Source organism: Salminus brasiliensis, chromosome 18 (assembly GCF_030463535.1).
Source record: "Salminus brasiliensis chromosome 18, fSalBra1.hap2, whole genome shotgun sequence".
Lineage (NCBI taxonomy): Eukaryota > Metazoa > Chordata > Actinopteri > Characiformes > Bryconidae > Salminus > Salminus brasiliensis.
Window position 1 is genome coordinate 21,549,308 of NC_132895.1, and position 15,972 is coordinate 21,565,279.

Below are 15,972 nucleotides of genomic sequence, written 5' to 3' on the forward strand. Positions count from 1 at the left end.
TGAGTAATGGTTCTCGGCATTAGGGAAAACATAAAGCCAAGTGAAACCAAGAGCCCCAACAACAGGGGACCACAAAATCCTCAGCAGCAACACTGACTGCACTCTTAAAAGGTGCCAAAAAGGGCTTTGGCGCATTTCCATAGAAGAACCACAGCTGATTTCCTAACAAACCTTTTAATGGATGCTGCTTAATAGAACCATTGACGTAAATGTGGTGGATGAGTGTGAAAAGCTTCCACATAATGTTAAGGATTCATACTAGAAATATTGATATTTTGAAGTATTGCAATATTATCGATTCTCAAAAACTCACTTTTGATTTTTAATGAACAGTTTACAGTTTAGGCTCCTGTTTGGTTCTTGCCTTGGATGTACAGTTCTAGGACCTTTGGAGAGTGAGTTCTTTAAACTAGGGAACTGTGTGAAGCTGATATCCGATATTGTCCATCTAGCTATCTACCAATGCCCACACCGATAGTGATACACAGACATTTAGAAAATGTAGAAATTGTGACTAAATAAATGTATATTTCTGCAGAATTCTGCAGACTTAAATGCAGATATTCAGTGCAGTGTCGCCTAAACCAGTGGTCTTCAACCCTGGTCCTGGAGGTCCACTATTCAGCACATCCTTAATCCCAGCACAACCTGGCACAACTAATGAACTCATGATTAAGTCCTTATTGAAGTAAAGTGGGTGAATCACAAAAGTGTGCTGGACCTTCAGGATCAGGGTTGGGGACCACTGGCCCTAAACATTTTTATCTTCTGGAGTTTAATCAGTCATTCTAATATCAGTGTGAAGTGTCTGCCAATTCTAACATCTTATTTTAACATCAAAAAACACTCCAATTATAATCAATAAACCTGTCTGCACAAGCCACAAGTGGTTTCTATTTCTGACGTGTTGCATCACGCTGAACTCAACAAAAAATAGTGATGCTAAGGCAGCTGCCTTTCATTAAAACATGGTTTAAAAAGAGTGGAAGGTTCAGGTAGAGGTACCAGCACTTTTTGCAATCTGCTGCAAGCTCCAGATATTGCATTCATAATTCATAACGCAAATGTAAATTGCACAGCCAACATATCTAGATTTTTACTGAAGAGACTCCCAAACTTGACATTAACACCTATATTACTTTAATATTAAGCACCAGTATGTAGCATTTATACCTTACAATATACACTGACTTAAAATCTCCCATAACAGGGAGAACAGTGTCTCTGTCATTGTCACACTGTGTTCGGCATGCTACTAACTGCACCATGTTACTCTGGAGAAACGGGAGGGACAACTCTTAAAAGAAATGTGTAACGTTGCTTTACCCAAGTCATATTTGTGTAAAATCCAGTAGTATTACTCTACCATGTCAGAGTTCACGTATTTCTTTTACTTTCAGATGCCGGTTCTGTATCTCTCAGCTTGTCCAGAAATGCATGTGTTAATGGGTGGCTTTAAGCACAAATTCCACTTCTCAACTGTAGGGGAGCCAGGAGAAAGAAATACCAATGCTCACATTATGCTGCTTTCAGAAATTTTCTGTCAAATATGATTCCAATATGAAAGTCATTTACGCCAAGAAACACCACTGCTGTAAATACAAATTGTGCCTTGAGCGCCCCCTTATTGACAGCTGTACACATGCATCTGTTCATGCAAGCCAAAACGTTCAGAACTCATAAAAATGCTTGATAAGGCATGAGTATTTTACACACATTTGACTTGAGCTCCTCCAAAGGTACATAGTGCAGTCGTCGCCATTCTCCTTATTGCACATCAGGGTACCATTTAATGATTTTGAAGGTGTTATTTTTAGGCGAAATAGGTCCAAATGCTACGTAAACGATGCTACCAAAAATAGCTCTTCTGTCATTGCCCCAAGAACCCTTTTTCAACACCAGATAGCCGTTCTTAGAGAATACCAAGGCTTCAATGTAGATTACTCCCACTTGCTCAAAGAGGCTATCTGAACTATTCTCTTTCTCCAGAGCTACATTAGAGAAACTCAGTTCGTAGCTGGTGAGAGTATGATGATTCCTGCTCACTCGGACACGGCACTAATCCTGTTAAATCACCCTTTGTCATCCTCAACACAAAGAGCAAAGCTGAAAAGAGCCCTCAATGGCAGATCACAGCTTGAGCCAACAGCCCGTTTCTCTCCATCGCTCTTATCATGAAGTAAATCGCAAACAACTTCAGCTTTCAGAGGAGACACCAGGGATACCAGGAAATCTCAACAAATATTTGATCTAATCTAACTAATCTACCTAACTTTTATCTCCTTTATCTACACCCCGTTACTGTGCAGTGTTAGTGACTGAACAACAGCCATAGCATTCACAACTGTCCACATACACAGCATACTGGTTTTGATATTGGGTCGATATCAGCAGAAAATGCAGGGTCAGATATCCGAAGAACTAATGAACAAATGCGATGCCACAACCAACCTGAAATAGCACATGAATCACACTGTGTGGTGTGTTCTAGCTGTGGCTCTTCCTGTAAGGTAGTCCAGTGGTCTGAACACAATAGTATTCTTTTAGATGTTCATCTTTAACTGCTGTGATTCGATTAGAAATTCATTTAAAACAGCAGTGCGTGAGAATTGGTATTTTCCACTCCTGGGCTCCCCCTACAGTCAGGAAGTGTAAATCACTTTTACACCACTACAGCAAATACAAATCATGCTTTGAGCTTCCCAGCATTTTACAAACTAAGAGATATAGAACCAGCATTAAAAGTGACCGAAGCATGTGAACGGTTGTGGTAGAGTAATATTACAGGATTTTACACAAATATGACCAAAGTTACATAGTGAGGTTCGCAGCACACCAAGCCTAAAGTAGCAATGACACAGGCACTTAATGTTGCATCATGATGTTGCTGTAAATGGTTTGTGGTTTGTAAAGAAAAAATACTGGATCAGTACTTAAGATTTTCTTGAGTACTTGGTTCGGGAATTCGTTAACATTTAATCATGGGAAGACTTAACACGAGTGCCTTGACATGATGGGCATATTGCAAAAGACTTGTTGGAGCAAATTGTGGCAGAAACTATTACAACTATAATACTATAATAAAGTTTAATACTACTATAAGAAACTATAAGCAATGTATTAATGAATAAATGTATTTCTCTGATAAATAAGTTGGCACATCATCACCTGAGAAAAAAATACCTGGAAGACGCTCTCATCAGCCTCCAACACTTTACTGGATTGAGTTTCCCAAAGGCTAGTACTTCTTAACTAGTTCCTAAGGAATAATTAACTAAACAACATGCTGGTCGATGAATCAGAGCCGGGTACGTGCTGCTTTCCTCCACGTGCACTGGTTGCCTGATGACACTACATCAATGGCAGTTCGGAAAAAGAGGCGACGGCTGGCTATGCACGTCTCAGAGACGGCATGTGTCGGCCTTCACCCTCCCAGTGTCAGGAGCATTGCATTGCATGTGACAAGGTTACAGATCACATGAACACAGAGTATTGAGTCTTACCCTCCACAACTAAAGCACTACTTGAACTACTTGCAGGCAAATGAACAACTAACCAACATCTCCATTATTCACAAAGTCCTCATGGAAGTGTCTGTTTTCCTGCAGTTCAGAAACTAAAAGCCAGAGGCCGCTAATTCTGGAGGACGGAGCCACTTGTTCTATTGGTGAAAAACTTAATAATAATGTAATAATAATAAAAAAATAAATATCATCTGTCTTTCTGAAAGAAATATAAAATTCTATATCATACAAAATAACAACAGTTTTTTCAGTTTATTTGTTCAGTTGCGGTTTTCAAAGCCCGTCGTTCTGTTCTCACGACCTTCATTACTTTGTTCGTTACTTGCTAGGACCGAGTTTTTGGGAAACTCACCTCTGAGTAGTAGTGTTGGCTCTTTACCTCATCTAAAGAGGAAAGCTCGGTTACTCATTCAACACGACAACCTGCTGTTTTCCCTCAGCTGTTTATGATTAATGATATTTTTCATGTTCTGTCTCTGCATGCCGCTGAACTGCTATGCTCCTTGAATGTACTGTCACCTAAAAGCATGCCTACAAGTCTTAACACCAAAGGTGCCGGAAAGGACTCTTTACAGCAGTGCCACTGAAGAAGCACTTCTGGCTCCCTAAAGAGTCATTCAGTAGACGGTTCTTCAAAAGAACCCCTTTTTGAGAAGGAGATGTGTGAGTCTAACCAATCCGTGTTTTCCAGAGGGAGAGGATTTCCCTGCAGAGACCAGAACGCTGGCATATCACAACTGTCTTCCGAATATGTTTATACGAAACAGGTGGGCTGTTTCTATAGTGGGAGTACGAGAGCGTTTCCATGAGAACCGTGCCTTGTAGGAGCTTGGAGCCAGTCTGAAAGTGGCACAAGCTCAGAGAGTGGGAAACATACATATTGCAGTAGCTGAAGGCTCATTATTAAACATACATCAAAGACTCGCCAGCTCCTTTCGCAGAAATTCCACCAGTTTAGGATTCATTGTGTTGTGCATTAGCAGTCAGTCATGTGCTTTCTAAGCCTGGGTTGTTTTGGCTGATGGTGTGAGGATGGGCATACCTGCTTGTGAGCCACCTGAAGGAAGAGAGAGCGACAGAGAGAGAGAGAGAGAGAGAGAGAGAGAGAGAGAGAGGGAGAGAGAACCAAGTTGGGTGTTGTTTTAGTCAGCAGAGATTCATCTCGGTAATTCTGGACTGGACTGGGCTGGGATGGAACTTTTCTCCTGCAAAGATGAAATAACAGGTGTAAATGAAGGGATGTGCACTATTCTACTGCGCAGTCTCCAGGGTTTACTATGAGAAGCATGCAGCAATGTCTTCTCCACACAGAGGAGCTCATTGGGTTCACTCTATTTAAAAAAAAAAAAGACCTTCTTGAGGCTCTCCACTCTTTTGCTATTCGGTTGTACTCACTGTGAGAAGATGCTCTCTCCTGGGTAGCTGCTGTGTAGATGTGCCGTGAGGGAATTTCTAGTGGCTCCTCAGCGCGGCTCACCACAGCATGTCTGATCTGCAGGATCTTCTGAACGTCGGTTATCTGCTTTTAACAGTTCTTCAGAAACACACCAAGAACGAAGCCTTATCTACCAAACTCAACTAAGCCGGAAGAGCTAGACTGTCAAAAAAACTCGACATGTCAAAGATATGACGGTAAAATAGCCTTCCTTGCAGTCCAGACAAACAAACCCCCCAAAAAAACTCTTTCAGCAAACGCCAGTACAGAGAGACCTAGCCCTCCTTCAACCCACTACCTCCTCATTAAGTCTAGAAAAGAAGAAGTGACCACTGAGGTATTTGGAAACGCCAACTGGAGTCGACTCCAAAGAAGACAAAAAACCTAAACACGGCTCCTTTGCGAAGGCTTGTTTTTTAAACAGAGAACCGCGGGCGAAAAACGAGCTCTCCACACGGAGGTGGACACCAGCGGGAAGACGAAGGCTCTGCCGGGGAGCATGGTGAGGAGCGGCGGCTGAATGAGAGCTGACTGACTGAGAGAGCAACCGCCGATGAGGCGCAGCGTTCGTAGTAATGATTCACTTTAGCCAAACGATTCTTTTGTCCACGAACCGAGCGTCTGATTCAACGGTTCATGGAGTCACTAGGACAGCCGACTCAGCCCTCTCGTCTCTGCATACAAGACATACACGACAGCGAGACTCGATTCAGTGGGTCCTGATGCAATGGGCGTCTAGTCATGGGTCTGTTGTCTTGCACTACTTCTACTGTTGAATAAAACACAGAACCAAATGACCAAAAGAGGAAGCGCAAGCTCAAACTCAGAAAGGTTGCTTACTACGTGATTTTTGTTTTTTTGTATGCGGATAAAATCTTTACAACTTCAGCAGAGATCCAGCAGATCTGACACGGAGACAAGCTTCGCATTTAAGATGCTACGAATTCAACTGATTCAATTGATTCAACTGGACCTGTGAATCGGTTAGAATGTGTGATTGAAGAAGAGTCGGTTCAAAAGGACGATTCGTTTACGAGTCAGGCATCGCTAATTATTCGCCTGGAGAAACAAGAAAGGCATGTAAATGGGAGCTCTAGTTTCCCCCTTTTCCTTCAGTCTGTAAGTGTTGGGAAGGTACCAGAGCCAAGGAAAAAGAAAACGACAGTTTATTTATTCAGCAGAGGGACTGCAGAGGAGGAAGGGGGTGGGGGTGGGGGGACAGTCTCGTTTACAGACTGGAAGTGAAACACAGCAGGATTGATCAGGGATTGGGCAGGGAGGGAAAAGCCCCATTTCCAGGGATGTTAGCTTGGCACATTTGAGCAGTTTAGAAACTGTAAACAGACACAAATATAACCTCTGTGATGACACACAGGGTTTTGAGGTAGTGTTATGTGACAGTATTCGTACTGTCCGAGTATTTTAGTCAAACCCAAGTCCACAAAAAACTATGGCCACTTTTTTTGGACTATTGAATCATTTGTCTTCATTAATTTCAGGTCCAAATAAGGACAACCAAGAGCGTTTTGTTCCGCAATGCAATGCATCTGTTTTAAAACATTTGAATACATAATATTAAAAAATAATGCTATAATAATAATAAAGTAATGTTTAAGATTATTCCCACCCTGGTACCATATATAACAATGTAGATCTAAAAAGGTTGGTGGGTAAAAACACTGCCTTCCCCGTGGCAGACTGGGGTTCAGTTCCACACAGTTTTAATTAGCACACCAAGCTACACCAATAAGAGTCCTTGGGGGAAAAACTCCCAGCACTACATTCACCTACATGTGTAACATGATTCAAATGGAAGTCGCAGAGCATCAGCCAAACCCCATACCTGAGACAAATTATGCCCTTTTCCACAAGGGAACACAGTTCCCTGCGGTCTCAATGAAATGTCAGTGGCGTGACAAGTATCCAGCACCCATTTCACGCTGTCTAAACAGCTCTGCTCAGAAAGGCCTGTTCCTGTAAATGATAAGAAACCACTGTTCTAACTAATGTTTACTTCACCTTGAGTTCACATCCCTCTCACTCCTGCACCACATAGGTACACACAGACTCTCTCGCTCTCTCCGTGTCCACGCCACATACACACAGATGTCCCCTCTGCTGTACCGTCTTTTCTGTTTTTAGGTATCCAGCACCACATTAAACTTTGCCTTATAACACTCAGGTAAAGGGTGCAGCTACTCAGATGAGGGTGGTGTAAAATTTTACCCCTGCTCAATGGGCTGCTCCATTCGGCAGAATACATGATCGCCAATCAGAATAGTGATCTTTAGCATATATCCTTCTTACAGGTGCAAAAGAAAAATGCAAGGGATAAAGCGAGGTTGGAAAGTAGTCATAGAGCAATCATTTAGGACTGGATTGAGTATATAAATCTACACAAACTATGTGTGTCTGAACAGATGGATCACTGCTGAATTTTATAGCTTGTTATGGAATGCCTCATGATTTCTGGATCCTCAGCAAAAAGCTGTAGTTCGATGCTGACACTGTTGGAAAATTTACCACAACAAAATTGAGATAAAACTTTGGAAAACTCTTAGTCATAATAGATTCTTTTACCTTTCAGACACAACAAAAGAAGATATCATGAGTACGTATCATAGCATACAGTGCATTTCTATACACATTTACAACGAAAAGAGAGAAAGGGAGTGATAGTGGGAGAAAAAGTGAGAGAAAAAAGCAAAAGTCCCATTCAGTGTCATGACAGGGTCATGTATATTAAAGGCAAAGAGATCCAGACTTCTATGATTGGCCTTTAAAGCATGTCAGAGTTTAATACTAATAACTAATGATGACCATGAAAGACTCCACTCTGGTGGCTCCAACAGTTCAAAAATGAGCATAACAACAACATTCTTATCTAATCTCACTGCATCCTTCTCCAGGAACAGTCAGTCTCCATACGCCAGAATCTGTAATTGTCTTAAAAAAAAAGGACTAAGAAGAAATGAATGGAAATGTGTCTTCTGGCCTGTTTGCGTTTTGATGATGCATAGAACAGGCGTGCATACCGAGAAGTTACGAGCACGTCACTCAGCTGGCTGGTTGTGCCATAGTTCATGCCTTGGCAGTCGAGCTCACTTCTTTCAGTTCTGCCCAGCACAGCAAAAGCATCCTGATAACAGCCTTCAGCAGAACATCTCAGTCCCCTGAAAAATATAAACACCATCCTCCAAACAATCTCCAAGGCCTGAGCAGTGCTTGTGAATCAGCTAAGGATATGAAGATTATAAAGACCATGTGTTCCCAATAAAAAGAATCACGCCAATCAATAATATCTCTCGCTCCACACAGACAGGTTCACGGTTCACTGAACTTAATTAACACATTACTCTGACACTCAGGAAGTCGGAGGACAGTCACTGAAAAAATTAGGGAAAATTCTCTAAAGAATAAGACATAATAAAAATGTTACTTTGTATTTATTTGCTACTTTTTTCTCCTTAAATTTTGTCAGATTTTTCCCTTTTTTATCCAAATTTGGTACAGCCAATTAACCCACTCTTTTGTAGCTCCCCCTGGGACTAGCAACGCTCCCAATAGAAGAGGGTAGGAACTTAAGACATGTCTCCTATGATACATGCAAAGCCAGACACCGCCTCTTTCCAAAGTGCAAGCTCCCCTGCTTCACAATATCAGTTAACAGTAGTCTGTGTCAGCCATCATTGCTTATGAGTGATGGGGGAGAGAGAGAGAACACCATCTACTCACCTGGAGAGAGAAAGGCCAATTGTGCTCTCTCCGACAGGCCGCTGATGGCAAAGCAACATGGCTCGGGATTTAAACTTAAAGATTCCTGGGCCATAGTGGCAGCACTGGGTCTCCTTGTTTCTACACTCATTGTTCATTATATCAGCTCCACTTCCCATAAAGTAGGTATTATTTGGGTGGTGGGCCGTTCTCAGCACTGCAGTGACACTGATGTGGTGGTGGTGTGTTAGTATGGGTTGTGCTGGTGGTACGAGTGGATCAGACACAGCAGTGCTGCTAGAGTTGCTAAACACCTCAGTGTCACTCCTGGACTGAGAACAGTCCACCAACCAGAAATATCTAGTCAACAGTGTCCTGTGGGCAGCATGCTGTGACCACTGATGAAAGACTAGAGGATGACCAATACAAACTGTGCAGGAACAGATGAGCTTCTGTCTCTGACTTTACATCTACAAGGTGGAACTAGGTATGGTGTGTCTAATAGAGTGGACAGTGAGGGGACACAGTGTTCAAATACTTCAGCAGCACTGCTGTGTCTGATCTACTCATACCACCAGCACAACATACACTAACATGCCAAAATGAAGTCAATGTCACTACAGTGCTGAGAACAACCCACCACCCAAATACTACCTGCTCCGTGGTGGTCCTGTTGGGTCCTGACCACTGAAAAACAGGGTGAAAGGGGGGTAATAAAGTATGCAGAGAAAGAGATGGACTACAGTCTGGAAGTATAGCATAAGTCTATAACTATAACATGCTGATATATGGTAAGTGAAGCTGATGGAATGATCAATAAGTGTAAAGAGAACTGTAGATAGAGTCTGTGTTAATGAAGTGCTCGGTCATGTGAGTACCTATTTGTCCACATTAGAGGAAGGCTCTGACTACGCCATAGTCACTTTAGCAGTATGCTCTGTGTACCTGCTCTGTGGTTGTCATGTGAGGTCCTGGCCATTAAAGAACAAAGTATGCAGAGGAACAGATGGACTACAGTCTGGAATTATGGAACTGCGAGGTGCTCCTATATAGTCAGAGAAGCTGAGTTCATTTCAAACCAGGGGTGGTCATAATATTCTGATATGACAGTGTATTTCCTGAATTCGGGGGACACTACGTATTTAATTGGACAATTTCAAAGAAAAGTCAGGCTTACTTGATGACAGATCCTTCGCTTGTGTTGACTTCACCAGATGTCCCAGGATACATTAGCTGCTGATACTCTATCAGGCCTGGGCCTTTTTTTTCTTTCCTACTGTACTGTACTGTCTTCAGTAAGTGAAATGCAATTACCTAATGACTGCACTGTAGAAAGCCAAAGAACTGTTACATTATAGGAGACAAATTGCTGTTAAATTACACACTGCTGGTAATGGGTACCCAAAAATATGTTAACACTCAAACGGAACTTCTAAACCACTGCTGCGTCAGCGATCAAAATATTTTTTACATCTGTTGTCCCCACACAGTGAGAAAGATATTCTTTTAGGTTGGTGCCCACTGTGCAAAAGAAGAGAGCTAGGACTAATCGGGATCTGCACTGGGGGAAAAATGACTATTCTGGGGAGAAAAGACAGAGAAAGGCTTGAGCTAAAACAAAAACCCCAAAAAACATTAAAGAACTGTAGATTTCAGGTGCATTTGCAGATTGCTGTAATGTATTGTAGATACAGTACATGGCCAAAAGTGTGTTGATACCCCTTCTAATTACTGAGCTCAAGAGTTCCAGCCAAATGCTTGCTAACCGACCTGTAAGCTATAAAAACAGTGCCTGAAGAATGGGTCCTACTGAAGAGCTCATTGATTTTAAAACATGACACAATCATAGTGTGCCATCTCTACCACTACTCAGTTTCTGCTTTGGGCAAATGCATATTATGAGTGAAATGCCATTGTTAGGAAATGGAAGCATCTAGGAGCTACAACCTCAGCCTCAAAGTGCCTTGCCCTTCTTGAAATGAATAAACTCGTCTGAATCTGAGAACTGTGCTTTAGGAACTTGATGACATGGATTTGCATGGCCACCTAGCTGCACCTAACATCATTGTGTGCAACTCCAAGTGTGGTTGGTCTAAGGCATTTCACTGCCACTGGAACAGTGGAAACGTGTTCTCTTGCAACAAGCCATTTGGTAGGGAACTCTGGATTTGGTGAAAGTCAAGCAAGGTGGCTACCAAAGCGTGGTCCAAGGAGGAGATCAGCTACTCATCATCAGTGGTTTGCAAACAGCCCTGACCTCAACTCTACTATACACCTTTGGAATGAACTGGAATGAAGGTCTTTTCATCCTGATCTTACAAATTGAGTCTCCTCCTCTTCTCCTCTCCTCTCCTCGACTCCTAGAGGCAAAGGGAAGGAGGGCAACTGCATATTAATACGCATGCTTTTCCAATCCATGGAATTTTCAACAAGCTTATGCAGATATATACCTTACTGAAGAGTGTCATAAGAGTAATACATACAAGGAAAAGTAAGACCCAGTGTGAACACAGGACCATGACGATAAACACTACATTTTCAGTGCTAAAAGAAAGTTTATGCTTTTAATTTTAACTGAGGGTCAGCCCATTTTCCACACGAGCACCCTGTTGAAGCACTGTTTTGAATTAAAGAGTGTTTCTCTAAAGAAGAGAAGAGCTTAAAAAGCATTCTGCATGAGAGAATGCTCTACCACGCTACATATATATTCTTGTGAGAATACACATGGGCGTAATGCCAGTATTCTTGCCAGGGAAGATTACAGAAGAGTGCAGCGTATTGCAGTAATAGGACCCAAAAGCCTGGAGGTGTTTCAAGAAGTTCAAGAATGCAGGAATCCCGGGGGTATCTTTAGGGTTTCCTCCTGGCCCCCTAAAGGCTTTCCTAAGCATTGCATTTTACGGACTAGCCAAGAATTGTTGAATCTTCAGAATGTAGATTCTGTGCTTTTACTTTTAAGACCTGTCTGAGCTCGATTCAAATATGCTCTGTGCAGCCTCTTGACATTCATAAGCAACATTTTACATGATATTACATGCTAATATAATATTATGTTATATAATGTACCATCAAAATAGTGTGTGTGTGTTTGTGGACACCCCTTCTAATAAACTTCTCATTCAGCAACTTTAAGTTGCACCTGTGCTGACTGACAGATGTGCAAATGCACGCAACCCCCCCCCCCCCCCCGACATGCTTGTCTAGTCTTGAGAATAGGACTCTCTGGAGCAGATGAACATGATCCTATTGGCACCATGCCTAATGCTATGTCTGGTCTAGAGGGGTATAAAGCATTGAGCTGTGGAGCAGTGGAACTGTGTTCTCTAAAAAGATGGTTGGTGCTCCAACCAATACTTTTGGGATGAGTTAGGGAGTTGGGGATGACATCACTAGCGCTCTTGTTGCTGAATGCTATAAAATCCTCACAGCAATACTCCAAAATCTAGTAAAAGCCTTCCCTGGACAGTTGAGACAGTTGCTCTAACAAAAGGATAAACTCTTTTTGAAGTGCCTTGATCTTGAAAGGAACAATGAAAGAGCAGGTGTCCCAATACTTATACTCTATATAGTGTATATATACAGTGCATACAAACAATGGGCACTTTAAAAAGGGCCTAAAGGCCTGAGATCCACTTTTATGATTTTAGTGTAGTGGCCATTTTCTTTTTTAGAATTAGGCTGTTTTGTTACTGAATAAGACTGTGAAGTTACATATGTAAATGATCTCTGCTGTGATTGGATGCTCTGTATTGTGCCTCATTTGAAAATCTGTTATTACTTCAATGATTTCACTTTTAATTTAGGGCCATTTCTATGATATCTGCCCTCTAAAGACACTGAAGTGCAAGCCACATTTGCTTATTATCCACTGCATACTAAGAGTAAGAGTAAGATAATCCTTTATTAGTCCCACAGCAGGGAAATTCTCAGTGTCACAGCAGAAAAAGGATAGCAAGACACTCAGATGTAAAAACGTAGATAAATTACCACTATATACACAATATAAACAATAGTTTTAGTAGTTTAAGTGTGTGTGTATGTGGTTTGCTGGGAGCAGTGCTGGTTGTGGAGTCTGAGCAGGAAGGAAGGACCTGCGATACCGCTCCTTCACACACTTGGGGTGAAGCAGCTTGTCACTAAAAGAGCTGCCCAGTGCTGCCAGAGTCTCATGCATGGGGTGGGAGCTGTTCTCCAGCATTGATGCCAGCTTGGCTGTCTCCTGTCTCCCACCACCTACAAAGAAGCACCCCAGGACAGAGCCGGCCCTCTTTATGAGTTTATTCAGTCTCTTCTTGTCTGCTGTCAAGATGCTACTGCCCCAGCAGACCACTCCATAAAAGATGGCAGATGCCACCACTGTGTCGAAGAAAGTCCTCAGGAGTGCTCCCTGCACTCCAAAGCACCTCAATCTCCTCAGTAGATAGAGTCTGCTCTGGCTTTTTTTTAAAGAAGGGTTACTAAGAAACCCCTATAGGACCTGCTGTTTGGGGAGTGTTCTACACAGTTGTCTAGCCATTACACAGGTCCTTGGGCTTGCCCATTTCCCTGCTTTTCACACATCACCTTCAAGAACTGACTGTTCACTTGCTGCCTAATATATCCCACCCCTTGACAGATGCCATTGTAACCAGGTAGTCAATATTATTCACTTTACCTGTCAGTGGTTTTAATATTATGGCTGATCGGTGTATTTAACCTAGTGAGTTAACCTAGCCTAATCAAGTGAATGATTACTTTCTCTTACTGAGTTTCTCCAGCAGGCTTCAGGGTCAGCCTGCTTATTAAACACAGTCATTTGTCGCCACCTACTGGACAAACCGAGGAAACGCTACAATAGCATTTCAGCCCAAATTCCTGGACAGGCTACCTCTATCAAAATAAGCTGGGGTGTATTTATAGTTATTAGAATATACAATTCTAATAAACAGATACACAGATAGATATATACTGGATGTAAATAAGACATGGACACCTTCAGTCTTTGTGAACACGGGGCTATTAAAGGTCTCTCGTGTTTTACAGCGCGCGACTGCAGTTCAAGAGCCTTCCCAGAACGTTCCATTAAGCGTTCGACCCAACGCCTGTGTTTAGAGCGCGCGCGCTCCTCCGCTTCACGCAGCAAGTAAACAAGTCACGAGACGGCGCGAGCTTGAGAAACCCTATCGCAACAGTGACGTACCACCAGAGAGCCGCGCCAAACACCCTAGCAGCGGGTTTTGATTGGCTGGTGCGTTCGGCACGCCGGCCCCTGATTGGACGAGAGGAGAAGCCGCTGCTGTAAACGACGACGGCCAACAACAATAATAATATCGGGGCTGATATGAGATCATCCACGCTGTTGCGAGAGCCGCGGTCGATGGGAAAGTGAGGCAGCGGCGGGCTTTTATTCAAAGCGAAGACAATCACTTCGACTAAATGTCGCGGAAAGTGCTCCACTTTGTTCTTTATTTTGAATCGCCGATGGCAGCGTTGCAAGGCAGGGTAACGTCGTTATATTTGAAACTTGTCAATTAGCCATGTTGGCTTTTGTTGTTTGGGTGTGTCGCCTGCCATGAGCAATCAGTATTTGCTGAAACTGAGGAGAGCTCGTTTTCATTGCGAAGAGGGGGGGTTTAAGAAAGTGCTTAACACCAGAACATCGACTGAAGGAGGAGGGGGTACGCTTTTGAGACCATTGTGCTGGAATCCATCTGGTAGCACAGGTACCTTTCTCCCAATCCTAATTACCTTTAATTCAGTGAACTGATATGGCATCGAGCGCTGTGTGCACTGACCTGAATGACACACTTCTAATATTTCCTCCTCACCAGCTTTCACAATGGAGAAGTCACCACGCAGTGAAGAAGATGACATCACTCCCATAGAGGAGCAAGATGAATCAAGGTGGTCAGAGGCAGTCAAGAGCGTTGACTCCCCACGGCTGGACAGTGGGCCCGGCATCCCCAGCGACACATCATCAGGTACAAATCTGCCACACTCTCACAGCATTCCTCAGCCAGGAATTTCAATAAGAGACATTGAAGAAATACTAAGGAGAGAGAAACAACACGTAGGTTTAGTAGTGAAGAGCATGACGGGAATGACTCTGAACCATGTACTGCAATCACTGTTGCTCTCCCAGACGAGCTGTTGGAGGTGGGAGGTCGAGTGCGGCTCTACTCCGAGTCCCAGGTGTACACCATCAGCCGCTGGGAGGACAGCGAGTCCCAGGAAGGGGCTTCGGCAGAGGACGGTGGAGTGGGTGACGGAGCTCCATTCCGAGGCCGATCCCAGTCAGCTCCCGCCGCACTTTGGAAAGCCAAGAAATACGGGCGTCAGCTAAGGAGGATGAGCGATGAGTTTGACACCTGGCTGGACAAAGGGGTGAGTTTTAGGATGGTGAGGCTAGCAATTGGGAAAATCATCCGTGCCTAACATTCCAGTATGAGGCACCATTAATACTCAAATAGCTGCTGGTGTCTTGTTTTTTTTTTAAATATATATATATATATATATTTTATCTCTTGATGTTTCCAGGACTTAAGAAGAACGACTGGCCCTGGGAAGCAGACCAACCGCGGATGGTTCTCTTTCCTCTGGGGTTCCAAAGAAGAGGAGGGAAGAGAGTGAAACTGATCCACCACACCAGCGAGACAGAGAAGAACGAAGTAACAATCAGCAAGATGGAGGCTGGTCATGTTTGTCACCAGTATGGCCTTTTCATCGAAGTGCTCAACCAAACTATCCCTTACAACAGACACAGCTTGTAAATGTGAACACAAGAAGAAGGTGCTACACCACTTTTGACCACTGCAATAATCAATAACGTTTAGTGTTACTTCAATTTGACAATCTTAAGCGACAATCTGTCATTCAGTCTTGGACGACACTGGACAATCTCCAATAATTCTAAATTAAAATTCAGATTTAAGGCTGATTTATTGATCTGTACCCTTTAAATGACTTATTTGGTAAGAAATGTGATATATTGTTCTATGATGTCCTTTATAAATGAACATATAGATGTTGACCTTAAACCCTTTGTGTATTTCTGAACGTTTGAGGAATTTGGCGGCGAAATGTAAATATATTTGAATAAGTCCCAAACCAGATGAAGCAACCTGTGAATGAAGTAATGAGTAGCGGTGGTTAACAATGATGCGGGTATTGTTCTCATTCACTGAGGTCCGTCTCAGGGTTGTTCTTTCATTTTTTATTTATTTGAATATTTACTTATTTATTTAAATCGTTGACGTCAATCACTCATGCTGACCACATTTTATTAAAACATCAACAGGAGCCCTGTGTGAGAAGGTCATG

General features: G+C 42.8%; 2 protein-coding genes across 2 annotated transcripts in view; one reads left to right on the plus strand and one right to left on the minus strand.

The window, feature by feature from the left end:
* Positions 1-5,518, minus strand: part of slc8a4a (solute carrier family 8 member 4a) — a 108,698-nt gene extending 103,180 nt beyond the window's left edge. Inside the window, exons 1-2 of the mRNA XM_072661596.1 lie at positions 4,920-5,518; positions 4,567-4,729 (exon numbers count right to left, since the gene is read on the minus strand). The gene's annotated coding sequence lies outside the window, so the exon portion shown is untranslated. The remainder of the gene's footprint in view (positions 1-4,566; positions 4,730-4,919) is intronic.
* An 8,427-nt stretch (positions 5,519-13,945) lies between these two features.
* bada (BCL2 associated agonist of cell death a) lies at positions 13,946-15,689 on the plus strand. Its single transcript, XM_072662064.1, has 4 exons — positions 13,946-14,375; positions 14,484-14,633; positions 14,795-15,036; positions 15,190-15,689. The coding sequence occupies exons 1-4, from the start codon at positions 14,225-14,227 to the stop codon at positions 15,280-15,282; spliced, it is 636 nt and encodes a 211-aa protein (XP_072518165.1). The 5' UTR covers positions 13,946-14,224; the 3' UTR covers positions 15,283-15,689.
* The last annotated feature ends 283 nt before the right edge of the window (positions 15,690-15,972 follow it).

What these genes read in the sequence shown, in the direction of transcription:
- bada (XM_072662064.1), top strand. Translation starts at nt 14,225, where the DNA reads ATGAGCAATCAGTATTTGCTGAAACTGAGGAGAGCTCGTTTTCATTGC. An exon ending in CCCCAGCGACACATCATCAG is followed by an intron (nt 14,634 to 14,794) that starts GTACAAATCTGC and finishes TTGCTCTCCCAG; the next exon opens with ACGAGCTGTTGGAGGTGGGA. An exon ending in ACACCTGGCTGGACAAAGGG is followed by an intron (nt 15,037 to 15,189) that starts GTGAGTTTTAGG and finishes TGATGTTTCCAG; the next exon opens with GACTTAAGAAGAACGACTGG.